The following is a 23,697-nucleotide window of genomic DNA, read 5'->3' as shown; positions in this document are numbered from 1 at the left end:
TCAGACGACCCTGCTTGTGAATTACCATTTTGATTGTTTGTGGTTTTGACGAATGCTGTGGGCGCATCGAAAAGATTTTTGACTCAACATTTATTCCGATTCTTTCTTTGGACGTCATACAATAAAAATACCTTATTTAACACGTTCTTTTGTCATATTTGCTAATTAGCCAAGATGAAACAGTTGTGAACTTTTTAATTTGACTCAGTATAAAAGATTTCCTTCCTTACTTCCATATAACCGTAAATAAAACGTGTTGAGTGCGTCGTTAAATAAAACATTTCCTTCCTTAAACTGAAGTTTGTAAGATACAAAATATTAGTCTATAAGAATAACGTTTTCTCTCTCGTTCTCTCGCTCTTGCAGCTATATAAAAAGATGAGCTCACATGAATATCCGAGGTTTCTCTCAGAAGATGACGTCGCCAAAATACCACGAGCGATTGTTGGTGATATTCGGCCACTCATATCGCCTATTATTTCTAAAGCTGATTGGAAGATGTCGATCAATGACATTTTATTGGCTGTGAATTGCCCAGATAACTTCCAGGATGTTCCAGAGAACATGAAATATTTAACCAACAGAACACAGTCACTTGCAAACCTAACGAACATACCAAATGATGCTGCAAAAGCTGGATTTTTTTATACGGGTATGTATAAAAGGCGGCTTTATAAAATATATTTCATTTACATCTTTTGTTTTGTAAATTAGATTGAACAGTTTATTCAATTTACATTTGTTAGTTAGTTAGTTAATTAGATCCACTCGTTATCCCATAATTTTTTGTTAATGCATTAGTCCCACTGTTTAATTATTGTCTTTATTACGACATCATACCCTCTCTTAAACCTATACGGTATTTTTTTAATGCACTGGACTTATTCTTTAGCTTACATTTCGACGTCATTGAATTATTTGTTCCTTGCCTTTAGTCTATATTTGGGCGTTCTCTAGCACTAGGTGTTTGATCATGCAGTATTTGACCCGATGATGCCCGTTACTGCATCAGACCCTATCTAGTTTCTATTTGTATGTCACTGCATTGCTCTTCACTCCATCTTTTGTTGTTACATGTATAACATTAGACGTACTCTTTTTAAACTAACGTGTGTTTTTGCTGTATTAAAACACACTCTTTTATCCTTTATTTGCATGTATTCTTCAATCCGTATTAGATTCATTCTTTATATATCTTACATTTGTTGTCTTATTACATTAGGCCTATTCTTCGTGTTCGTTAAATTTTCTTTGTCACTGTATTAAAGCACCGTTACACTCTTCAGCCTATAGGGTGTATACTACCAAATCAAATCCCATAGAAAACAATAGTAACATGTGTGGCTAAACCTCTTACCTGCAGCGTATCAATCGACATAAACACCACAGATATAAATACTATAACCCCTCACCCTTAAAGTGAATAACAAATTGGGGGTGAAGCTGCTCATTTCAGAGATAACGGGTAGAGTCTATGACTAACCTAGTTCCGTGGTACTAGATGGAATACAATTGCATACGTTTTTTGCCCAGATGAAGCTATTTTTTTACAACCAACATCCTAACATTTATCACCAATCATAGAACTTGTAGTGTTAACTTCTCTATCAAAAATTCGGTTCACCTCGAACTATGACCCAGCCGGAAGTTATTTGGTTTTATGTCAAAAGTACTCACACAGAAATATGTAGAAAGTGTTCAGGGAGACATTTAATACACCATAGCTCGTAGGATTAATCTCCTCTTTGTAACTCACTGGGCAAATTTTGTTTCAAGCGTATATCAAAGGTCATGGTATGTGATACTGCGTCTGTAGAAGAGTCATTTTTAAATAGCTCGTCAGTCGTTTCCAAATAAATATGTGGTCCAAATTTGTGAATGGTCGACGGATTATGTTAGTCTTAGCGGAGATAGGGGGTAGTCCGAACCCCTAGAATCCTCTAAGCCTACGCCCCTTAATAGGATATGAGAACGGATATTAATTCTCATCATCTGCAGCAGTAGGAGCATCGACTATAGGAACATATGAAAGCTGTGTGTTTTCGTGTATTTTCTCTTGAGTAAAGATTCAGTTTGAATGTCAGTAATTAACCGGCGTGCTGTGTGTTCTCGTGTATTTTCTCTTGAGTAAAGATTCAGTTTTAATTCCTGTGTCAGTAATTAACCGGCATGCGGTGTGTTCTGCAGGGCATGGCGACACTCTCCGCTGTTTCTCGTGTGGTCGAGACGTTCGAGACTGGAGCAACACGGATGACGCTTGGCTTCGACACGCCGAACTATCGCCCAAGTGTGTGCACAATCAAAGGTGGACAACCATTCATTGGAAAAATGGCGTAAGCAACACAGAAACTGATTCTTCTAGAATGCGTGGTTAAGGTGTATTACCACGATTTTTTTTTTTTTTTGGGGTGGCAGAACATGAAAGGAGGGCGGCAAAATACAATAGCGGGGAGGACCGCCTCGCTTAAATGGAGCATCATGATACTGTACACGAGTTGGCATTCGGTTGTAGTTTCAGCAATCATTCCTGCTATAGTTTTCAGAGTTGATCACCACGTCTACCCCACCCGCTTTCAGCACTGTTCAACCTAACGGTGAAATCAGTTCTGACTCCAGCAACGCTGGATGGCTATACTAGTACTGTATACTTGATTCAAGTCAGTTAAATACAAAATAGTTATTTATAGTTTAAATTCGAATGCTCATTTTATTAGCAGAGTTAGCACTGAGTAGTTTAGTTTTGAAATAGTTTCTCTATTTCCATCAAACTACTACAGAGGCAGATATGGGCTTTGGCGAAGGGATGTGGGTTTCGGGATATGTGGCGGTTGGTAGAGTGGTGGCAAATATTAGCGTACATGAGGAACAGGAACAATGTATGCTACGTGCAGTTTGACGCCAAACTGGGCTGGCAGACACCTGTATCCGCCCCTGTCCATTGGGGGGGGGGGGGGGGGGGGTAATCTGGCTTCTGTTATACGTTTTGCAACAAGTATAATTTATTATTTCTAAAAAATGTGTCCTTTAGAAAGTAGTTTCTATACTGGATTTTTATCAAATCACATTCAACCCAGCAGATGTAATGCAAAGGTCGTCATCTAAACATTTCCAGTCATAGTTTCAGTATCTGTTTTGTAAAGTGATTATCTTTCCTTATCATTTGCACTCGCTGGCTCACTCACTCTAACTCACTCACTCACTCACTCACCCACTCACTCACACTCATCCACTCGCGTTATGCCAAATAGTCGTGTATATCAAGTATATCAGGCTAATAGTAGGGCCTACTAATATAGATAGGCCGCAAGGCTCGACATTGACAGGAAACAGGCAGCAAATACCGCTCAAAATGCACGACATGCTTTTTGATAATCAACTTCACAAGCAATGTTCGCTTTTCATCTTATTTTAACAGCATTCCAGATAAATCGATAATTCTTGGTTTTCAGAAGCGATAATATAAATTGTATGAATTTGTCTCAAGTCTTGCCAATTTTTTTTACATTTTTTAAAAATTACACTATAATTAGGAATCTAATTTTGAAACTGGTTTCTACAGCTGCTTCCCACTTTTTAGCATATGCTTCCATCTTGAAATCCTGAGAATAAATATTGCTTCCCCTCAACAAAACGAATTTCGAGCCTTGATGGTAGAGGTTAGAATATTATATATAATTTTATTCGCATTAGGCCTAATGGCCCTTGATCACATAATATATACAGATATATAATGTTAGTATACAACTTTTATAACGTAAAATCGTATTGACACATGATTCGGTTACATTAGTGACATGGCACGCATGAGTATTAGCATGATGTTTATAAAATAAAATTATAGATACACATAATATATATATATATATATATATAACAAACTTTCTACATTCACATGCAAGGAAAACTTAATTGTACAAAATTCTTTCATTGTTGTTATTTAACAGTTTTATATATTTCAACATACTAGGGTTATTTGTGTAATATTTTGGTATGTAATGTCTGATATATCTGTACAAACAAGTATAAAATGGATTTCATCTTCTATTAAATTACAAGTGGTTTAAACAATATTTATTATACAAAAAAATATTGGGATTGCTCAACAGGCTTAGCCTATATTAAGACCCCTCCCTACAATTTGCATGCGGATACATGTTTAAATATCACAGACTTAGATAGTAGATTTTAACAAAGAGAAAGAAAAGGGGTAGAGAAAAGGGTATAGGTATAGTGAGTAGAAAACTGCAGAGCGTTTACATTGGATTGGGACATTTTTAGCTTAAAATTAGTGTAAACTTTAGCAAAAACGTTTAGTAGCAGTTGTTTATTTTAAAGTAGTTTTAATAATTTCTTAGTTTTCTTGTTCACTAAATTCTGCATTTCCCAATACGATCTTTTTTATAATTTAGATGTAAATAGTTTGACATGAAATTGTTTCTTTGTTCGTAGTACAGGGGACAGTAGAGAATGAAATTAGCTGTATCTTCTATAGTAACAAGTAACACATTTACGATTTTCCAGTGCGACTGGGTTAGGTTTTGCCCATCTTACCGTTTCAATTAATAACCTATGAGCAACAATGCGCAGTCTCGTTAAAGCAGTTCTATATTTTCCAACATAAATACTGTCTAAATATGATTTATAAGAAAAAAATATTTGATATACAGTTGCATGTTGGTATAGTGATGCTTTTTTAAACACTTTTTTCTCTAGAGTCCAATGCATGCATGTCCACGACGGCGTTTGCTCTCTTCACCCTGCAGCTAATTGGCCTGACAACCTCAGTGTCCATTTCCAGACTACCTGGGAGCCTAACATGTGCCCTCCCCATTGTCATAAGGCAGATAGGAGACAGGGGAGAAAAGAAGCAAGAGTGGAACTAAGCCGAAAACGATCACAAACCGCTCCCGTAGACTGAGAACCAGTCAGATCGTTCGCAAACGTTAGCGGTGGTCGTTGTTGCCGAACGCAGATTTGTTTTTCTTTTCTGGAGACCGTCTGATGATTGGTACATTTCACTGAGCGTACCTAAGATGTGGAATGAACAGACCTCAGATTAAACAGTTCAATGGAGTGGAACTCCTCCGATTGTTAAGTTGTATCCTCGAGTGTCTTGACAATCTAACATGATATTTCATTACATAATAAGCTATTTGTGGAATTTTGTCAATGAAAACAAATTAAAGTTTCTATATAGAATACTACATGAACGGTCGTTAGATAGCATTTATCTTACAACGGGTTGTTTTAAGCAACGAGTTGTTCGATAAACGGTATCTAACGGACACGAATGTAGTATTCTGTTTCTTACATATATTCAGAAAAAAAGTTTTAAAATGAGTCATCGTTTTGACCGTGCTTTTTCATTAGATGGTATGGCATTGGTGACCTGGTCATCACCTAAGAGCAGTCAGACGTATGTCTTTAAATGTTATCGCACATATGTGTGTTAACACTATATTTGTTATCAAAAATAACAAACGATCTGTTCTCACCAGCGGATGTGTAAAACATTTATTTTATGACGATTATTTTATTATCAACATGACTGTACAATTTACAGATTAATTTGTAAAATATATGTATATATTGTACATTTGCAGTTTTAACTATAAATGACATGTGATATATTATTTCATTTTAGAATTTTATTTTTGTTTACCGAATTTTATTTATAAATAATTGAATATCAAGGGTCCACTGGAATAACTTGTGATTTTAACGTATACAACTCTGAAATCGTGGAATATTTATGTCTAAGAAAGCATAATTTACCAACAACTGTTAAAGGTCTACCATCATTATAGGTTTTTAATTAAATGTGTCATTGTGACCTTGACATACACGACCGTTATAATACTGATTATATTTTGTCCATAATACGTTATTCCCGTGGACCCATCATATGTAATATATTAAACTGAAATGTTTGAGTTGTTTACACTGAATATACATATCACAATAATCATAATACATTTGTATTTTAAACTGTTTGCCAGCGCTTGTCCTCATGAATATGCCACAGGAACACCGATCACCATCAAACACATGTATGTATTTCTGTTCAAGACTATTTTTGGCTGAGTTTGCGAATCTTTTGTTGTCAAGTTGTGGCATTTTAAATTAAAAACTTAGACAACGTCGATTAATGGACTATTTTTAACATTCCGTTGTAAGTAATTTTGAAATTAATGTAATTGCAATACGGAATATGATTCATAGATAAGCACGTTAAGACAATAATATGTTCTTTAGTAAATTGTAAATAGATTGTTATTGCACCTTTTAAGGCACTAGTCATTGGTTCAGGTACATTTCTAGTGTACAACAAATATTTATAGCAATAGTGTTCCTTATGCACATTTATCCTGTAATAATAGAGCATTGTTATTTAATTTTAAGTAAACAGTTTTCAGTTGTAGAGAATCGATAGGGTTTGTTCAATTGTTTAGACCCTAAGGTTTTTGCAAATGTTACGTTTAATTCCTATTCAATACTTGTTTTCTTTATATACGCGCGAAAACAATGCCAAACCCCGACATATTTTATATGCAATTCATCATCTAAAATGCACGAAGTTGACTTATTTCCATTTTACAAAAATCTCTATATGTTTTGAATGCAGGTTCTTTCTCCTATAAATAACTAAGGCTATTTGCATAACAAAAGCATCACTCAATAGGGTGTTTCAAACTAATGTTCTTTTCCATCTTCCTAGAGGAATATATTGTAGTATGACCTATATTTAAGAAACAATTTGGAAACATAAGTCAATAAACAATTCAGGCGCGGATTTAGGCGATAGTTCAGGTGACACCTCCCCCCCCCCCCCCCCCCCCCCCCCTCTATTTTTGTCAAATAGTATATATTACAGAATACACAAAAAATTAAAACATCCCATTCACTTGATCAAAGCAACAACGGGTTTTGGGCCCCAGCTATTAAAAAAATATGGATACGCGCCTTCTATTCCATTAATGTTATGTACTGATACAAAAATAAATACGATTGGGTGCTATTGGGGATAAAACACTGTAAGGTAAATATAAGATAGATTGATATATTATGACTGCCAGGTTTACGTCCATGAATAATATATAATATTTATTATTTACTAATGCACGGACATGTGTTCATCTGAAGGCCACGTTCCCTTTTAGTGAGGGAGGTTGGGGTGAGGTCTTTATCTCGTGATGCTCACTGTGACATATTGCACACACACACACGTGGCCAGAATATTGTATACCCGCGATTGGTGAAGGCGTGGGCCTCTGCCCAACCCCCACCCACACCCACCTCTGGCTTCGTATGTAGGTGTATTTTATATGGTTTTATATTGATTGTCCGTGTTTTGTAATACACGTTTATATTTGTTCAATTGATACGTTGTTTGATAGTGACTGATAATGGATGTCATGGGGATAAACTGTTTTCAGTGTTAGAGAGTTAATAAATGCATTGAACATTATATGCTTGATGGGTAGGGAGAAGCAACTTAATCACTCGATGAACTAATTTCTTCATCACTGTCTTCGTTAAGGGAGACTATCACAGGATATATTTTATTTCTTATAAAACTATTTTGCTTTCTGAAATCTTCTTCGATCTTCATTACATGTTTAACGGCGTCACAGAAGTTTGTAGGTGTGACAGAGTTCAAACCAAGTGTCTCACCGTGACATACTATTAAACACCCCTGTTCTCGTAAACTGGATACTTCATGGACATAGGAGAGTCTCTAGTCTGATATATTGGCGTCCTCAAAAATCACTTTCCCAGTTGTAGAAATATGTTGATATTTAAAATCGAGATCGTGAAGTGTTCTACATAATGTTGATATCGATATGTTAATTCCATACTCCTCCGTCAAAGCCAAATTAATCTTATGTAATGTAGGTAATTCGCCCTCTCAATAAAATCGGTATACTCGTCGTCTAATAACATCTTTATCAAACAAACTGATGAGTTTTCGGTCAGGTTCTTTAACAATGCATTCTGTGCTTGGATTGGTAGCGTTTAGATTTTTTTACTTCATTTCACTGTTGAAACGAAACTTTAAGTGCAGCGGCAACTCGTTCGACAATTCGATAAGCGGCATATCAAGGTCTACCACGCTGATATTCGTCTTCAAAATAATCAAAAACGTTCTTAATACAAGATTTTGCATCAAATGAAATGCTTTTCGATTTACACATATTTTACTCAAATAACAATAATGCATGGAATGTCCAGTAATATACTTGTAATCTTTTGTTATGCAAATAGCCTGCATTCAAAACATACAGAGATTTTTGTAAAATAGAAATAAGTCAACTTCGTGTATTTTAGATGATAGATGATGAATTGTAAAAAAAAAGCCATTCTGGGTTTTGCGTTTGTTTACATACAAATGTAAAGAAAACAAGGATTGAATAGTAATTAAACCTAACATTTGCAAAACGTCTTAGGGTGTAAACAACTGAACAGGACTATAGTAACTAGTCGTACAGTTTATTTTACGGCATGGCTTTAATTAGCCAATACATGGACTGAATTGCCATCCTTACTTTCTAACTTTGCACACTTATTATGACCCTGCTCGTTTTGTTTCCTTTTGTTTTGGTTGTTGTGACGCTTAAAGTTAGTGTCTTGTTCTGTTGTTGATGTGTTGATGTTTGTATTACTTTTGTTGCTAGTCTAGATATGAAAGATTTATTCGAACGGCTGTGAGCACTGTCGTCAAAAACTAAAATGTTTTATCATTTAGTCAGATACACATGCACGCCACTAGTGACCACGATAGTCATGAGAATATAAATATTATAAACTACGTAAAAATCATTTTAATTAACATCTTGTGTCATAATTAATTCCAGGATAAGTATGTTATGATAGGTAAAATCCGCGTTTATGCAGTTACTTTATAAAAGTCTTTCAATACGCAATACGTTTTCGATTCGGTGCAATATAAAATATATTATTTGAGTCAGCATTTTGGTTATTTGTTTGAAATATATATTATTATATGACTGTTGTCTTGTTCGCAGGGTAGATGGAGTAAGGTTTTTAACCATGGTAAAAGGTACAACAAAAATTGTGAAATACATTTAATAATAATAGGCGGATACCTTTAATTGATACGATCTTAGGGAAGCTTTATCAATCGTGCTGTCTTTTATTTTATACACATTTTTTATTTTTTAACTAATAATTATAAAAAATAAAATTTAATGTCTCACGAACAATGATATCTTCCTTTAAACTAGTTTTATTTATTGATGTTAAATATTGAGTCGTCTTGTATAACAGTACTCGTCGTAGTTTTGTTTACTGTTTGTGTTCATTGTGAATTCTTCCCTGGTAAAATAACACATTTTCTCATTAGATACACTAAGCACGATAGAACTAGAAAAATAAATAAAATATTATAATTAGACTATTAACAATTTTATCATTTAGGATGTAAATTCTATCGCGGTGAACGTAATATATATTTATTTTCTCGCTCTTTATCAGAATAACATTGGAATAATTCCTCTTTTGTGTTTTTGGGGGGTTTTTTTCCTTTCTTTCTTTTCCAGGTTTTTTTTTAAATATTATTATTGCTCCGTGTGATTTGGTAATTCCATTATGTATTAATATTAAAGAGAGATCGTACACACACCCAGTTAAAACATAATATGATTAAAGAATACCAAGGGAACCAAATATAGAGTAAAGAATATAGGACAGAAAATATGTGTTCCTATCCCTTTCAAAAGATTTATTTTTTAATTTTACTATATACATTTTTTTTTTTAATGTGTAGGCCTATGTGCCTTCCAACCATAGTGCGTGTCAACCCACCTCACCTAGTCCCACCCTACGCCTCTGAATATACCTTGAACGTTGTCTTGTACAGATATAAGATATGTTTCCGTTTAGTATATATTCAGCGCGTGCTCTGCTGATTATTATTGCGGCAGTGTCGAGTGGAGCATCTAAGTATTAATCCATACCTGTGACGTCGCACCATTGTTCTAGGTGTAGATTATTTTTCAGGAATCAACATCTGTGAAACAAAAACAAGTTAAAGTTTGTTTTGATTCTTCACGAAACTACTTCAGCACATTGATTTATTAATCATCGGCTATTGGAAAAAAAGTTTGTTTTGTTTAACGATACCAGTAGAGAACATTGATTTATTAATAATCGGCCACTGGATGTCAAACATATGGTCATTTTGACACATTCATAAAGGGGAAACCCGCTACGTTTTTTCATTAGTAGCAAGGGATCTTTTATATGCACCATCCCATAGAGAGAATAGCACATACCACGGCCTTTGATATACCGGCTATTGGATGACAAACATTTGATAATTTTGACAAATAGCAAATGATCTTTTATATGCATCATCCCATAGAGAGAATAGCACATACCACGGCCTTTGATACACCAGTCGTGGTGTACTGACTGGAACGTGAAATGACCCAAGGCCCACCGACGGGGATCGATCCTAAACTGACCACGCATCAGGCGAGCGCTTTACAACTGTGCTACGCGGTGTATCAACCAACCAATACTGTTTACTTGGTTTTATCCAGTGAAGGCTCAAGCACGTCCAGCCTGGCCATTACCACCGATTAGTATTCCCTTGCTGCTGATGAAACAGAAAACGTAGCGGATTTTCTTTGAGAATATCAGAATTATAAAATGCTTGACATCCAATAGCCGATTATGAATAAATAAATGTCCTCTAGCGGTGTCATTAAATATGTGTTTTAAATGATCAGTAATACATGCGCCGGTTACAATAATCGGGACTCGGAAGTTAAATTCCCCTCGAATAAATAATAACACCAAAGGTACATAACTGTACCTTCACCATTGTTTAATAGTGAAGACGCAGTTATTGTACTTGATTCCAATATTTGTTGTTGGTTTTTAAATACTATATTACATTCACGGTATTATCATTACACTGCTTCATTTTGTGTGTTTTATTGGGATAAAAGTGCATATATTTGGGAACTTTTTAAATGTCATTGTAGTTTTACAAACGGTTATTATCAATTAAGTTTTAGAACAATATGGTGATCATCTTGCAATGTTTTGGACAGAAGCTATTTCACAGAACACGAGAAAACACTAAGAACATATCCTATGTTGAAGAGTAGTTATAGATTATCTTTGGCTTTAAAAAAAAACAAAAAAAACATTATTATTTTTAGTATAAAGTTTATAATCTTATATAATATGAAATAATAAATGTCTTTTAAAACCTGTGTTTTGTTTATTCTTTTGCTCGGCAGATTTAGGCACGGCGAAAACAAGTAAACATTGGGGGACTGACTGAGATCGAGGGGGCAGAGCAAAGTTTGAAGGGGTTTCGGGGGTATACTTTCCCGTAAAACTTCGAAAAGTAGATGTCCTGAAATGCAATTTTCAGCATTCCGCCATTACTACTAATAATACATTTGATTCAGAATTATTGGGGGCTAAAGCCCTAACCCCCACCCCAACCCCCAGTTCCGCCGTGCCTGAAATTTAATGTATACTGTTATGGTACATAATGACTACAATGTCGGGTTATTTCGTACCATAGTCAGTTCGTACAATAGTTATTTCGTACAAGATTAATGTTGGTTTTCGTTTTATTCTTCTTCTTTTTTTCTTCTTTTTTTAAAGACTATACTTTAATAATATCCGGTTATTTCGTATTATAACCAGTGGTTCAAATTAATGCCCATACAGTATGTTTATCCATAAAATGTCAGGGTATATCTATTCATTATGTTACACTTAAAGGGACATTCCTGAGTTTGGTACAATTTTTAAGATGTTATCGACTACAAAAGACTTTTTAACGATTGTAATTACATATCAAATATATTTTTCTGCATAAAATATTAGTGGCTGTATATTAAACGTGTTTTTGATCGTTCTAATATTTGTACTAGGTTAAATTTCATTTTATTTCGTAAAATATTATTTTTTCATACGTACGAAATTATTAAAAGACAAAATCCAGTTTGGGCTTCTTACTAATATTAAGACGGCCAGAAACACATTGAATATACAGACACTGATATTTTAAACAAGAAAATATATTTAATATGTAAGTTTAATCGTAGAAATATTTTATTAGTCGGAAACATCTTACAATGCAGCACACTCGGGAATGTCCCTTTAAATGATGGGTGATCTATGGTAGCTACATGGAGATAGTAAAAAGTGATATGTAGGGGTGGGTATCAGAATCGGTCAACAATAACCGTCCGACCTATAAGAATTGTTGTTGTTGTTATTATTATTTTAAATAAATTATATGACAATTTGTAGATTGTCCCAGAGTAAAATGGCTAGAGTAATGGAGAACATACGACTGTGGTTTGAAATGACTTTGGTACGAAATGACTGGTACAAAATTACTATGTGTCGAAATGATTGTGGTCAAAATGACTGTGGTACGAAATGATTGTGGTCGAAATGACTGTGGTATTAAATGATTGTGGTCGAAATGACTGTGGTATGAAATGGCTAGAGTACGGAATGAAATTTCACAAGTATACAAAATGACTGTTTCGAGATAGCAGGTATTCGTAAATGACCGTTCACGTAACCAAGCAATCCAGAACGAGACTATAACGTCATGCTTCTCTTCCACATGTAAGTTTAGTTTGAGATTTGCCTGAAGGACGTTGTGCATTTATCTGTAGTAATAGACAAGGGACTTTCAGTGAAACATTTCATACCTTGTTTAACTAAATAAACCACCTTTATTAAAAACATGGATTTGTGATATTAAGAGGCAGAACCTACCAGTAAACAAACTTATAAGAGCCCCTACTATAGCCCTACCCTCAGAATACTTTGGTATTTACTAATAGTTATTTATTTTTGAGCCGATTGTTTTTTAAAAATGCGCACACACATATTATTGGTAGTAAATCTTAAGGTGTATCCCGAACCCCCCCCCCCCCCAAATTTTTTTTAAAATAAAATTCGGGCAGTTTGCGTCCTCGATCTTTGCCAACCCCACTCCCACCCCCACTCCAAACTCCCACCCCCACCCCGAGGTTTACTTGCTTCCGCCGTGCCTATATGTGGTTATCGGTTTGGAATATTTTCAAAATGGACTCTGCATTTCGTGTACTTTAACAAATTTTAACAAGTTCTCTTATAATCTTTTTTTTTTTCTTTCTTTTTTTTTTCTAAAGAAAGAAATAGTAAAGTACACTGTTGATAAATCTACCAGCCGAAAAATAACGTTTGGAATTATTTTTTTTTTTTTTGTTTTTGTTTTTCCATTCATTAATTTTTTATTTATTTTTATTTCTTATCTATGTTTTGTTTACTTCTTTCCTTTTGAGGTTACGTGTTTATTACTGTCGTAAACATGAGCGTACGAGACAGGGGGACTGGAGCAAATCGTCAAATTCGGGCAAAAAAGATGCCTGAAACCTTTTCACTATGCAGTTTCATCATTCTACCCACAATATTACTTGTAACCCATGTAAAAATGTGCAGTGAGTGATTCGTTTGCAACCATAAGCATACGAGACGAGGGGGAGGGGGCAAAATCTTCAAATTTGGGGGGGGGGGGGGGGGTGGTAGATAAATTCGGGCAAAATGAGCAGGTCTGATCACTTTCATGTATTTCCACCATTCTACCCACAATATGAGTTGTCATCTGTGTAAAAATGCATGGCGATTCGTTTGCAACCCTATATAGCTATTTGGCAGTAATGCTAATATGAATAAATGTTGTAATCCAGATTCGGGCACTTTTGTTTAATTCGAGCAAAAATCAGCCTGCTCATCTACAAAAATAGGAACTCGTACGCATATGTTTGCAACCCTATATCTAGCCGTTTAGCAGTAATGCTAATTATTATGAATTGATGTTGTTATTCAGATTCGGGCAAAAATCGGCCTGCCCGCTACAAAAATGGGAACCCGTACGCCTATGGTCGAAACATATATCTATTCGTGTACAATGTTTATCCTATAACATTAATGAAAGGTAGTGATACCAAGGATAATGAACTATAGTCCTTATACATATATATATATATATATATATATATATATTCTGTGTATATATATATATATATATATATATATATATATATCCAAAAGCTATGTACATTAATTTCTAAGATTTTATGGTAAGCCTACATAATTGTATCCTCTTGCAGAACCCCTGGTATATTTTTATAACATTTGTTATATCGAGGTATCGATGACATAAGAACATACCTACCTACTCGATGATGCGGTTCTGTTTTCGCTAACAAATAAATTAAAAGCACGAAAATCCCCCCCCCCCCCCCACCTCCAATAATAATAATAATAATATTAATTAAAGAATTGTAACAACTAACAGTAAGGATAATATTTATTCTGAGTCAGTCTTAAGAAGGAAATGTTTTATTTAACGACGCACTAAACACATTTTATTTACGGTTATATGGCGTCAAATACATGGTTAAGGACCACACAGATAATGAGAGAGGAAACCCGATGTCGCCATTTCATGGGCTACTCTTTTCGATTAGCAGCAAGGGATCTTTTATATGCACCATCCCACAGACAGGGTAGTACATACCACGGCCTTTAATATACCAGTCGTGGTGCACTGGCTGGAACGAGAAATAGCCCAATGGGCCTGAGTCAGTCTTAAAGACAGACACGAAGAACTGACTGAACACATTAGGAATGTGTGTTGAGGCCCATTTTGTAATAAACGACCCATTTTGTAATATGTACCCATTTTGTAATAAAAAACGACCCATTTTGTAATAAGTACCCATTTTGTAATAAACGACCCATTTTGTAATATGTACCCATTTTGTAATAAAAAACGACCCATTCTGTAATAAACGTAGGTACCCATTTTGTAATATGTACCCATTTTGTAATAAACGACCCATTTTGTAATAAGTACCCATTTTGTAATAAACGACCCATTTTGTAATATGTACCCATTTTGTAATAAAAAACGACCCATTCTGTAATAAACGTAGGTACCCATTTTTTAATATGTACCCATTTTGTAATATGTACCCATTTTGTAATAAAAAACGACCCATTTTGTAATATGTACCCATTTTGTAATAAAAAACGACCCATTCTGTAATAAACGTAGGTACCCATTTTGTAATATGTACCCATTTTGTAATATGTACCCATTTTGTAATATGTACCCATTTTGTAATAAAAAACGACCCATTTTGTAATATGTACCCATTTTGTAATAAGTACCCATTTTGTAATATGTACCCATTTTGTAATAAAAAACGACCCATTTTGTAATATGTACCCATTTTGAAATAAAAAACGACCCATTCTGTAATAAACGTAGGTACCCATTTTGTAATATGTACCCATTTTGTAATATGTACCCATTTTGTAATATGTACCCATTTTGTAATAAAAAACGACCCATTTTGTAATATGTACCCATTTTGTAATAAGTACCCATTTTGTAATATGTACCCATTTTGTAATAAAAAACGACCCATTTTGTAATATGTACCCATTTTGTAATAAAAAACGACCCATTTTGTAATATGTACCCATTTTGTAATATGTACCCATTTTGTAATAAAAAACGACCCATTTTGTAATATGTACCCATTTTGTAATAAAAAACGACCCATTCTGTAATAAACGTAGGTACCCATTTTGTAATATGTACCCATTTTGTAATATGTACCCATTTTGTAATATGTACCCATTTTGTAATATGTACCCATTTTGTAATAAAAAACGACCCATTTTGTAATATGTACCCATTTTGTAATAAACGACCCATTTTGTAATATGTACCCATTTTGTAATAAGTACCCATTTTGTAATATGTACCCATTTTGTAATAAAAAACGACCCATTTTGTAATATGTACCCATTTTGTAATAAAAAAACGACCCATTCTGTAATAAACGTAGGTACCCATTTTGTAATATGTACCCATTTTGTAATATGTACCCATTTTGTAATAAAAAACGACCCGTTTTGTAATATGTACCCATTTTGTAATAAGTACCCATTTTGTAATATGTACCCATTTTGTAATAAAAAACGACCCATTTTGTAATATGTACCCATTTTGTAATAAAAAACGACCCATTCTGTAATAAACGTAGGTACCCATTTTGTAATAAAATCGGACCCATTTTGTAATAATAAATAGGTGCCCATTTTGTAGTAAAAAAATGCCCATTCTGTAATAAAGGCTTAAAACGTCAGATTACAACATAGGTATAGGCCTTTGTTTAATATATACAAAGTGAAATAATATTAAACTTTGTGTTTAGATTTATTTCGATGGTCGATGGTTCGCCTGGGATACGAAATTTCTAACGCTAACCCCCTAAATATACATTGTTTTCTTGTTCCAACCAGTGCTATTCGGTTGGGGTATGAAGAACCAAGTATGTTCTACAGCTGTGTATCAAAAATAGTAGCTTGTGTGGGTAGTCTGTATCATAATTGTCGGAACAGCAACAGCTGATTAAAATACTTTGTGATGTTAAAGAAGCATACATTAAAGATTTAATTAATATTGATAAGTATATTAGTTTGGCATAAAAATTATAAGTTAAGGCACTCTCTTGTCTAAAAGCATACTAGTTGTCACTTTTCTTTTATACTGTTTGTGAATGTAATACTTGTATGCATGTAGGTAACATTTAGTTTATATATTTCATTGTATTATTACCTAACATGAAAACCAAAAGCGTGTAATTGATGAATATAATAATTGAATTCTCTTGTGCGTTTATACATACTGTGTATATATGCTGTGCTGATAATAAAATAATTGAATTGAAACACATATACATTTAAAACAGGAGATGATTATTTTGTCGTGCATTGATTATACTCTCCGTATGGATGAAAATTTGGATCCTAGCTAAAATAATACAAAGGTGAATGAATACATATACACAATCCAATGAATGCATATGTAAGCTGCACATTTTCCTACCCCAGCCCTTGAATTCTCCTTAATTTGCATCAGTTTACTTTTAACTAAATGTTGTTTATTCGTACTATAGATTACACATCAATTTTCTTTTTTCAGATCCTTTGATAAAGTAGCCGCTAAAGCGGCAAGTTGAAAACATAATATTTTATTCAAAATTCTGTAATATTATTACACTGTATATATTTAAAATGTTCATATTTATGGGATTATTAGCAAATGTACATAGAAGTTTAGAAAGAAATATATATATATATATATATATATATATGTATACAGGGCACAATATTTCACGCGAACCGCCGTTCTGTTCGCGTGTCGGTTACGCAAAATTAAATTTACGCGAACCGCAAATCGGTTACGTCGTGACCTGTAGACATTCAGAAATTAAAACTTGCAGACTTCACGATTACAGGTGTATTCGTGCAGACATACTACTAGTATTCTGACAAATGTTTTACACCGATTTTTAGATACTTGATGTGCGGAAAACTAGTAGACAACGGTATATTACCACGGTTGTGACTTGCGACGAAGGCTCAGAATAGAGACCAGCCAAACGTTTTAAAGAAATGTGCACGGACCGCTAAGGCGCTTAAATTATCTGCTGCTATTCTATATCTAAAGGAATATATGTAGACATAATATTGGATTGCCTATAATTTTACAAAGGTTGAAAACGGTTTTAACGTAAACAAAAATGCAAAAATGTCACAAAAGCTGAAAAATACTAACATCGCATAATGAGCTTTAAATAACAAATATTTGGAACGTCACTGTAGTATAGAAGTACCATCCATAAAGTGAAAGTAGTATAGCCACCGCAAAATATCAATGTCAAATTGTGGTCTTTATTATAAGATTTATTTTTATTAATTTAATCATGCACCAATGAGTAGCCTGTTTTATAGGTCAGAGGAACTGGACATTTGTTGTTTGGGTTTTTGGTGGGGGTTTTTAAATCTGCTGTATACTAAATTTTACATATTATCAGTGACAAATGGTGGCCTTTATTTGTTATTTATATATAATAAATTATTAGTTTAATCATGCACCAGTGAGTGACTGAGCGTTTTGCATTATTCTTCAGAGGATCCAGGGAATGGGCATTTTCCCTCCAAATGTATCTATTTTGTTTCAGTACTGAGCTAATAGTGTTAACTTCAGCAAGCTGCACAGAGGTTCTAGAATACGGTGGCCCGATGCCCGAGGACAGTGTTTTTTAGATTCGGGCAACTAAAGATTACTTTTTGCGATCCCGATGGCAAGTAGTTAATAATAATAATAATAACAATAATAATAATAATCTACAACGCTACGATCGTACGAAAACAAAAGAAACATCTACAAGTCACTTCTTTCGATTTGCAAGCATTAAAGAAACTGTTTTATAAAACGTTTTCTTTTGTATTTTGTTTTAACTTAATGTTTGAGCTAAAAATTATGTATTTAAAATATAATTTCAACGTAACTTTGAGATAACCGAGCAGGTAATCCACAGGTTACGCAAATATACTTAACGTAACCGAACAATTGGTTACCTAGGTAAAAACCGCGTGAACCGACTCCCGGTTACATCAGATTTCGAAATATTGTCCCCTGTATATATGCATTCAAGACCGCATATGAGCACATAGTCAGGCGGTAAACTAAAGTACAGTGTAAGCGGTAAATCGGTTAATGGACAGTACCTGTACACAATAATTGTAGAATTAACTTCCACAACCATCGGCTGAATGATCACATGTGTTTTATGTGTATTGTTCACTTTCTCGTGGTGGGTGGGGGATGGGGTAGGGCGGCTGGGGTGGGGGTGGGGAGGGAGTGTCAGTGGGAAATCACTTTTGACGGATACTAGTTTAAGTGTATTTCAGCTTAAGTAGTTGTCAATTAAACCCACTGTTTTTAATCAGCTGCTACGGCTTTTACAACACATTCATGTAGGTTACTTTCTCTTACAAATATCTACACTTAGATTATAATGTAATAGTCGTGGCGTAATGGGGGGGGGGGGGGGAGGGAAGAAGGAACTGGTTGGAACGACAAAAAGCCCAATTGATGTGTTCACCGAGGAGGTTCTATCCTGTTACCCAAGTCCCCCAGGCGAACGTTCAACCGATTAAGCTAGATCCCGCCCCGATCATGATAGATAATACCACACGATGAGTTACGAAAAAGAGCAAGGATATTTTATATGCACTTTTCCATAGTCAGGTTAGTACATACCAGGGCTTTTAGTATACCAGTTTTACAAGCGAGCGGTCTGGAGTAATGGATGAACGGGAAAACTGAATAGGTTCACTTACAGAATCAACCTTAAGACATATTCGTACCCCTGACGAACTCCCAACCACTGGAAAAAAAATCTAAACACAAAGTTTAAAATTATTTCAATTTGTATATATTTAACATCTATGTCGTATTCTGACGTTTTAAGCCTTTATTACAGAATGGGCATTTTTTAAATTACAAAATGGGTACCTATTTTTTTATTACAAAATGGGTACCTACGTTTATTACAGAATGGGTAGTTTTTTATTACAAAATGGGTACTTATTACAAAATGGGTCGTTTTTTATTACAAAATGGGTACATATTACAAAATTGGTCGTTTATTACAAAATGGGCCTCAACAAATGTGCAACCTAGTACTACCAGTAAGTCCATCTATAGAAAGATCTCAAACAGGCAGAATGTTCAGATAATGAATTATTCTTGTTGCAGGATATTTGAGTTGGAAGCAGAAAACAAGAGATTGAAGTGTAACCAACAGTTCAGTGTAGAAAAAATAAAAACACGGCCATTCCTTTAGTTCTCGAACTGTCCATTTCTCCACCTAAAAAAAAAAAAAAAAGTGTTTACATTACACGATAGAAACATTTTGCAAATAAATAAACTATTAGTTCATAATATTTAAAAATACATATGAATCAACATTTATATATACGTTATTCAAGTATTTTCGTAACATGCTTTTTTTCAGAGGATAAATTTAAGTCAACGTATTGAAATTTTTAATGGTTAAGTGTTTTAAAAATAGGAAAAGTTACTACTTGTGTGTACAGAAAGGAGTTCCAAACCAATTGGTTTAGAAATATTATTTTGCCCCATAGTCATACGTGTTATAATAATAGTGAACTCGATTTGACTATAGCCTACACTAAAATATTGCGGCTATTTCAACACAGCTTATGAAGAAAAACAATTGTTTTGAAACTGGTACACAAAATAGTACGTTAAATTTTGTCTGATTTGCAAAACACATCTGTACCAATATGTGGACTCAAACCAAGGTCTATCTCCGAAAAAGCATGTTACCAAAAATCAACCCCCCCCCCCATCCCCACCCCACCCCCCAAAATAAAATAACCAACCCACACACACACACAACTATCAAAACAAAAACGTGGAGAGAGTAGACCTATAGGTCTATATCTTTTTTGTCAGCAAGCCGCTCGTACTCGGTGGCAACAACGAAAACCAACACTATTTTACTGACAAACAATGACAGGCCCAAGAAAATATACATTTTCTACATTGCATAAACATGCATTCACTGAGAAGTTTACTAGTCGACAAGTTTGTTCGCGACTCGCCCACATGGCCACAGTGGCACTGACTATCAACGTTCGTCGCTATCATTCAGATGTTTACAGGGAAAACATACACATATAATTCACATATTTAGAAACTATCAAGTCAATAAATAAATAAATTAAATATAATGCACATGAAATGACTTACCTATCGACGCTGACATTGATAAACTGCAAGCAGATCGTAGTTTGTTAGTTAATACGTGTTCTAGAGTCTGCCCCTATAGCCTCGTTTTGGATACGACCTTGACATGGGTGAGTGACCGGGCGCATAATTACGAATACCTCCTATTACTTTTGTACGAAAGGACCAGGCATTATGATATGAAATGGATGGTTCAAAATGACCATGGCACGAAATGGCTATGATTTGAAGGTCACATGAACAAATGGTGTTCGATAATATCAGATTTATTAACGGAGACTAAGACGAAGAACAGTAAGATCCGAATTCAATGAGAATCTTCCTACAAGAAAGGCAGTGGGTATCTAAATTACAAAAACATGGTCAGATCATGTAGTGGCTTACATTTTACATTTATTTTCGAGCTGATATCTATTGAAGTTTCAAGCACGCTGATTTGGACACAGACATCTAGTAACTGGCATGTTTGTCCAGAACAAGGGTAAATGTTAGTGAGAGATATTTTGGTTTATATTGTCGTACAGATCCCCACTGAGTCGTTACAACATCACTCTGGATTGGAGATGATTCTGTTATTTTTGTGGTTCTATTAAAAGGTTTAAAAGCTTCAAAACAAATCCAATTAACAGTATCTTCTTTGGTTTCAAAATATCCTGGTCATGTCCTTTAAAAAAAAAAAAATCATATGAGAATGGGAAATTGTGTGCAATACCACATTTTCCCAATATAATTTAATAAAACAACTTTGCTTTATTTGCATTAATAATATGCTTACAGGGCTTCCCCACCCTGAAACGGGAAATCATATCTGTGGACAATACAAATAAGACTCTGCAGGCATGGAAATGATAGTTACAATGCCTCGTCCGAGTGTAATCATTTCTGGAATGGCACTTAATAAACTAATTAATATGAGCAAAAACAAGTTGCGCCAATCAATTTAGTTAATCTTGACGTAACATTGTATGCCTTTGGGACTTAGTTATATCATATAGAACGCCTACACAAAACATGCTTAATGTCGACTATATGTTATTTTAAAAAATAAAGATTAGAATAGTTATCTATACAGAGTAACGTATGTAGACATGTTTTGGCACTGACACACTCTGGACAGTATGATATTATATGATGTTTACGACCGGTATGTCAAAAGTCATGATATTTCTGTACATAAAATGTCTCTTGTAGCTAATAAATATGATTATCCTAATGGTATTACTCTAATGGTATTTGGTGGTAGCGAGTGTGGTATATGCTGTCATGTGTATATATAAATATCATTAATTGATGTCAGTCGGAAGGATCAGCCTGTGTGAGTTTACCATTGCCATGTTATAGCTTATGTTGAGGTGTCTAAGGATATGCTCTCATGCTCTCTCTGTATCTCTCTCTCTCTCTCTCTCTCTCTCTCTCTCTCTCTCTCTCTCTCTCTCTCTCTCTCTCTCTCTCTCTCTCTCTCTCTCTCTCTCTCTCTCTCTCTCTCTCTCTCTCTGCCTGTCTGCCTCTCTCTCCTTCTCTCTCTTTCCCTCTGCCTCTCAGCGTCTCTCTCTCTCTCTCTCTCTCTCTCTCTCTCTCTCTCTCTCTCTCTCTCTCTCTCTCTCTCTCTCTCTCTCTCTCTCTCTCTCTCTCTCCACGTTATATATGGTATAACTTAATATTCACATATTATATTACACACACCACGAGAAGATTTCACACAGAATACGGGATGCATGCCCGCCACGGTCTGTCGTAATAATAATATTTTGTCCCGATCGCCCACGGCCACACTTTAATACCATTACATCTCTCTCCAATTTCCAAATCTCTTAAGAAGCAATAGTGGGCTCTCTGAACCCGTCAGTGACACTGGGTTAGCAAAACAAATTAGTTCTTGGGGCATCTTGCGTTTAATTTCGCTGAGTCAACAACATGTTGTTCCTTCGGAGAATGAACGGTTGTCAGAAACATAAGTAATGCGGCGTTATTCAAACACTGCCATTATTTCATTCTCAAAGAAATGCATCACGCAATGGCAAATTATGTCTGTCTCGTAAACAAAATTGCCGTAGCCCAGTGACCTTTCTATCAAATTACTAATGAAAACAAACAAGAGCATTAGTATATCCATTGTTGATTCTGTTAGAAATAAGCCGGGAAAGTTCTTCGAAGGTTTGTGCTATTCATTGAGGAAAGTCGGCCTCTGAATGATAATACAACTTTTAATGTAGACCATGTTACCATGTTTATTTTTATATAAAAGACGTCGCTATGTTAATAGTAAATAACCTTATTAGGACAAAACTAAAGGTATTTCAGTCACCAATATAAGCAACAACATTACAACATCGCCTCATCAATTGACTAATGCAAAAGACAAACAACTACGGTTTTAATTAATTTGTTTATTATCACTTTCAACGATTATCCATAATTGTTGATTGCCTTCATACACTTTACAAGTACTTCGTCCTGTTTTAATACTATATGTAACTTTAAAAAGTGGAAGGGTACACAGCTTCTAAAGTTAAAATGAACATGAACATAAAACGTTATCTGAAAGGATGTCAAAGAATAGTGTATCACAGGAGCGGATCCAAGATTTGGTATGGGGATGTGTCTCACAATTCTAAAAAGAGCAAGCTCGAAGTCTGCCTAAAGGTTGGACTATACCAATTAAAATCCCATGGGCGACCATGTTAACGTTTGTGTTTAAAAACACTATATGCAATATACCAACTAAACTATAACCCATAAATGTCAGTACTACAAACCCTTCCTCAAAGTATTAACTGCAGAAAATGGTACCTTTCATAGCTCATTTTCGGTATAACCAGATGTTTTTACAACACCCCTAGTTTCGCACAAAATTTGAGTATTTTTTTTTTACATGTACCCCATACATGTTCCAAGCACAAGGCTATGTGACACAGTGGTACTAGATTAATTAAAATTGAATACATTTTTAGCCCAGATGAAACTAATTTTTTTTTCAACCAACACACTCACATTTATAACCA

At 34.7% G+C, this 23,697-nt stretch overlaps 1 protein-coding gene across 1 annotated transcript; it reads left to right on the top strand.

Annotated features, from left to right (window-relative positions):
• The first annotated feature begins 324 nt into the window (after nt 1-324).
• Nucleotides 325-6,604, top strand: LOC121372225 (baculoviral IAP repeat-containing protein 2-like). Its single transcript, XM_041498514.1, has 3 exons — nt 325-652; nt 2,188-2,333; nt 4,714-6,604. The coding sequence occupies exons 1-3, from the start codon at nt 379-381 to the stop codon at nt 4,765-4,767; spliced, it is 474 nt and encodes a 157-aa protein (XP_041354448.1). The 5' UTR covers nt 325-378; the 3' UTR covers nt 4,768-6,604.
• Nucleotides 6,605-23,697: the final 17,093 nt, after the last annotated feature.

The sequence above is a fragment of the Gigantopelta aegis genome, chromosome 4, assembly GCF_016097555.1.
Source record: "Gigantopelta aegis isolate Gae_Host chromosome 4, Gae_host_genome, whole genome shotgun sequence".
In the NCBI taxonomy this organism is placed as follows: domain Eukaryota; kingdom Metazoa; phylum Mollusca; class Gastropoda; order Neomphalida; family Peltospiridae; genus Gigantopelta; species Gigantopelta aegis.
Note: the sequence above shows the minus strand (reverse complement) of the source record. Positions and strands in the feature narration are given on the sequence as shown.

Bases quoted from the DNA above. Each gene is read 5' to 3' on its own strand.
- LOC121372225 (XM_041498514.1), top strand. From the start codon at position 379: ATGAGCTCACATGAATATCCGAGGTTTCTCTCAGAAGATGACGTCGCC. The intron at 653-2,187 runs GTATGTATAAAA...TGTGTTCTGCAG, and splicing joins AGCTGGATTTTTTTATACGG to GGCATGGCGACACTCTCCGC. The intron at 2,334-4,713 runs GTAAGCAACACA...TTTTTTCTCTAG, and splicing joins CCATTCATTGGAAAAATGGC to AGTCCAATGCATGCATGTCC.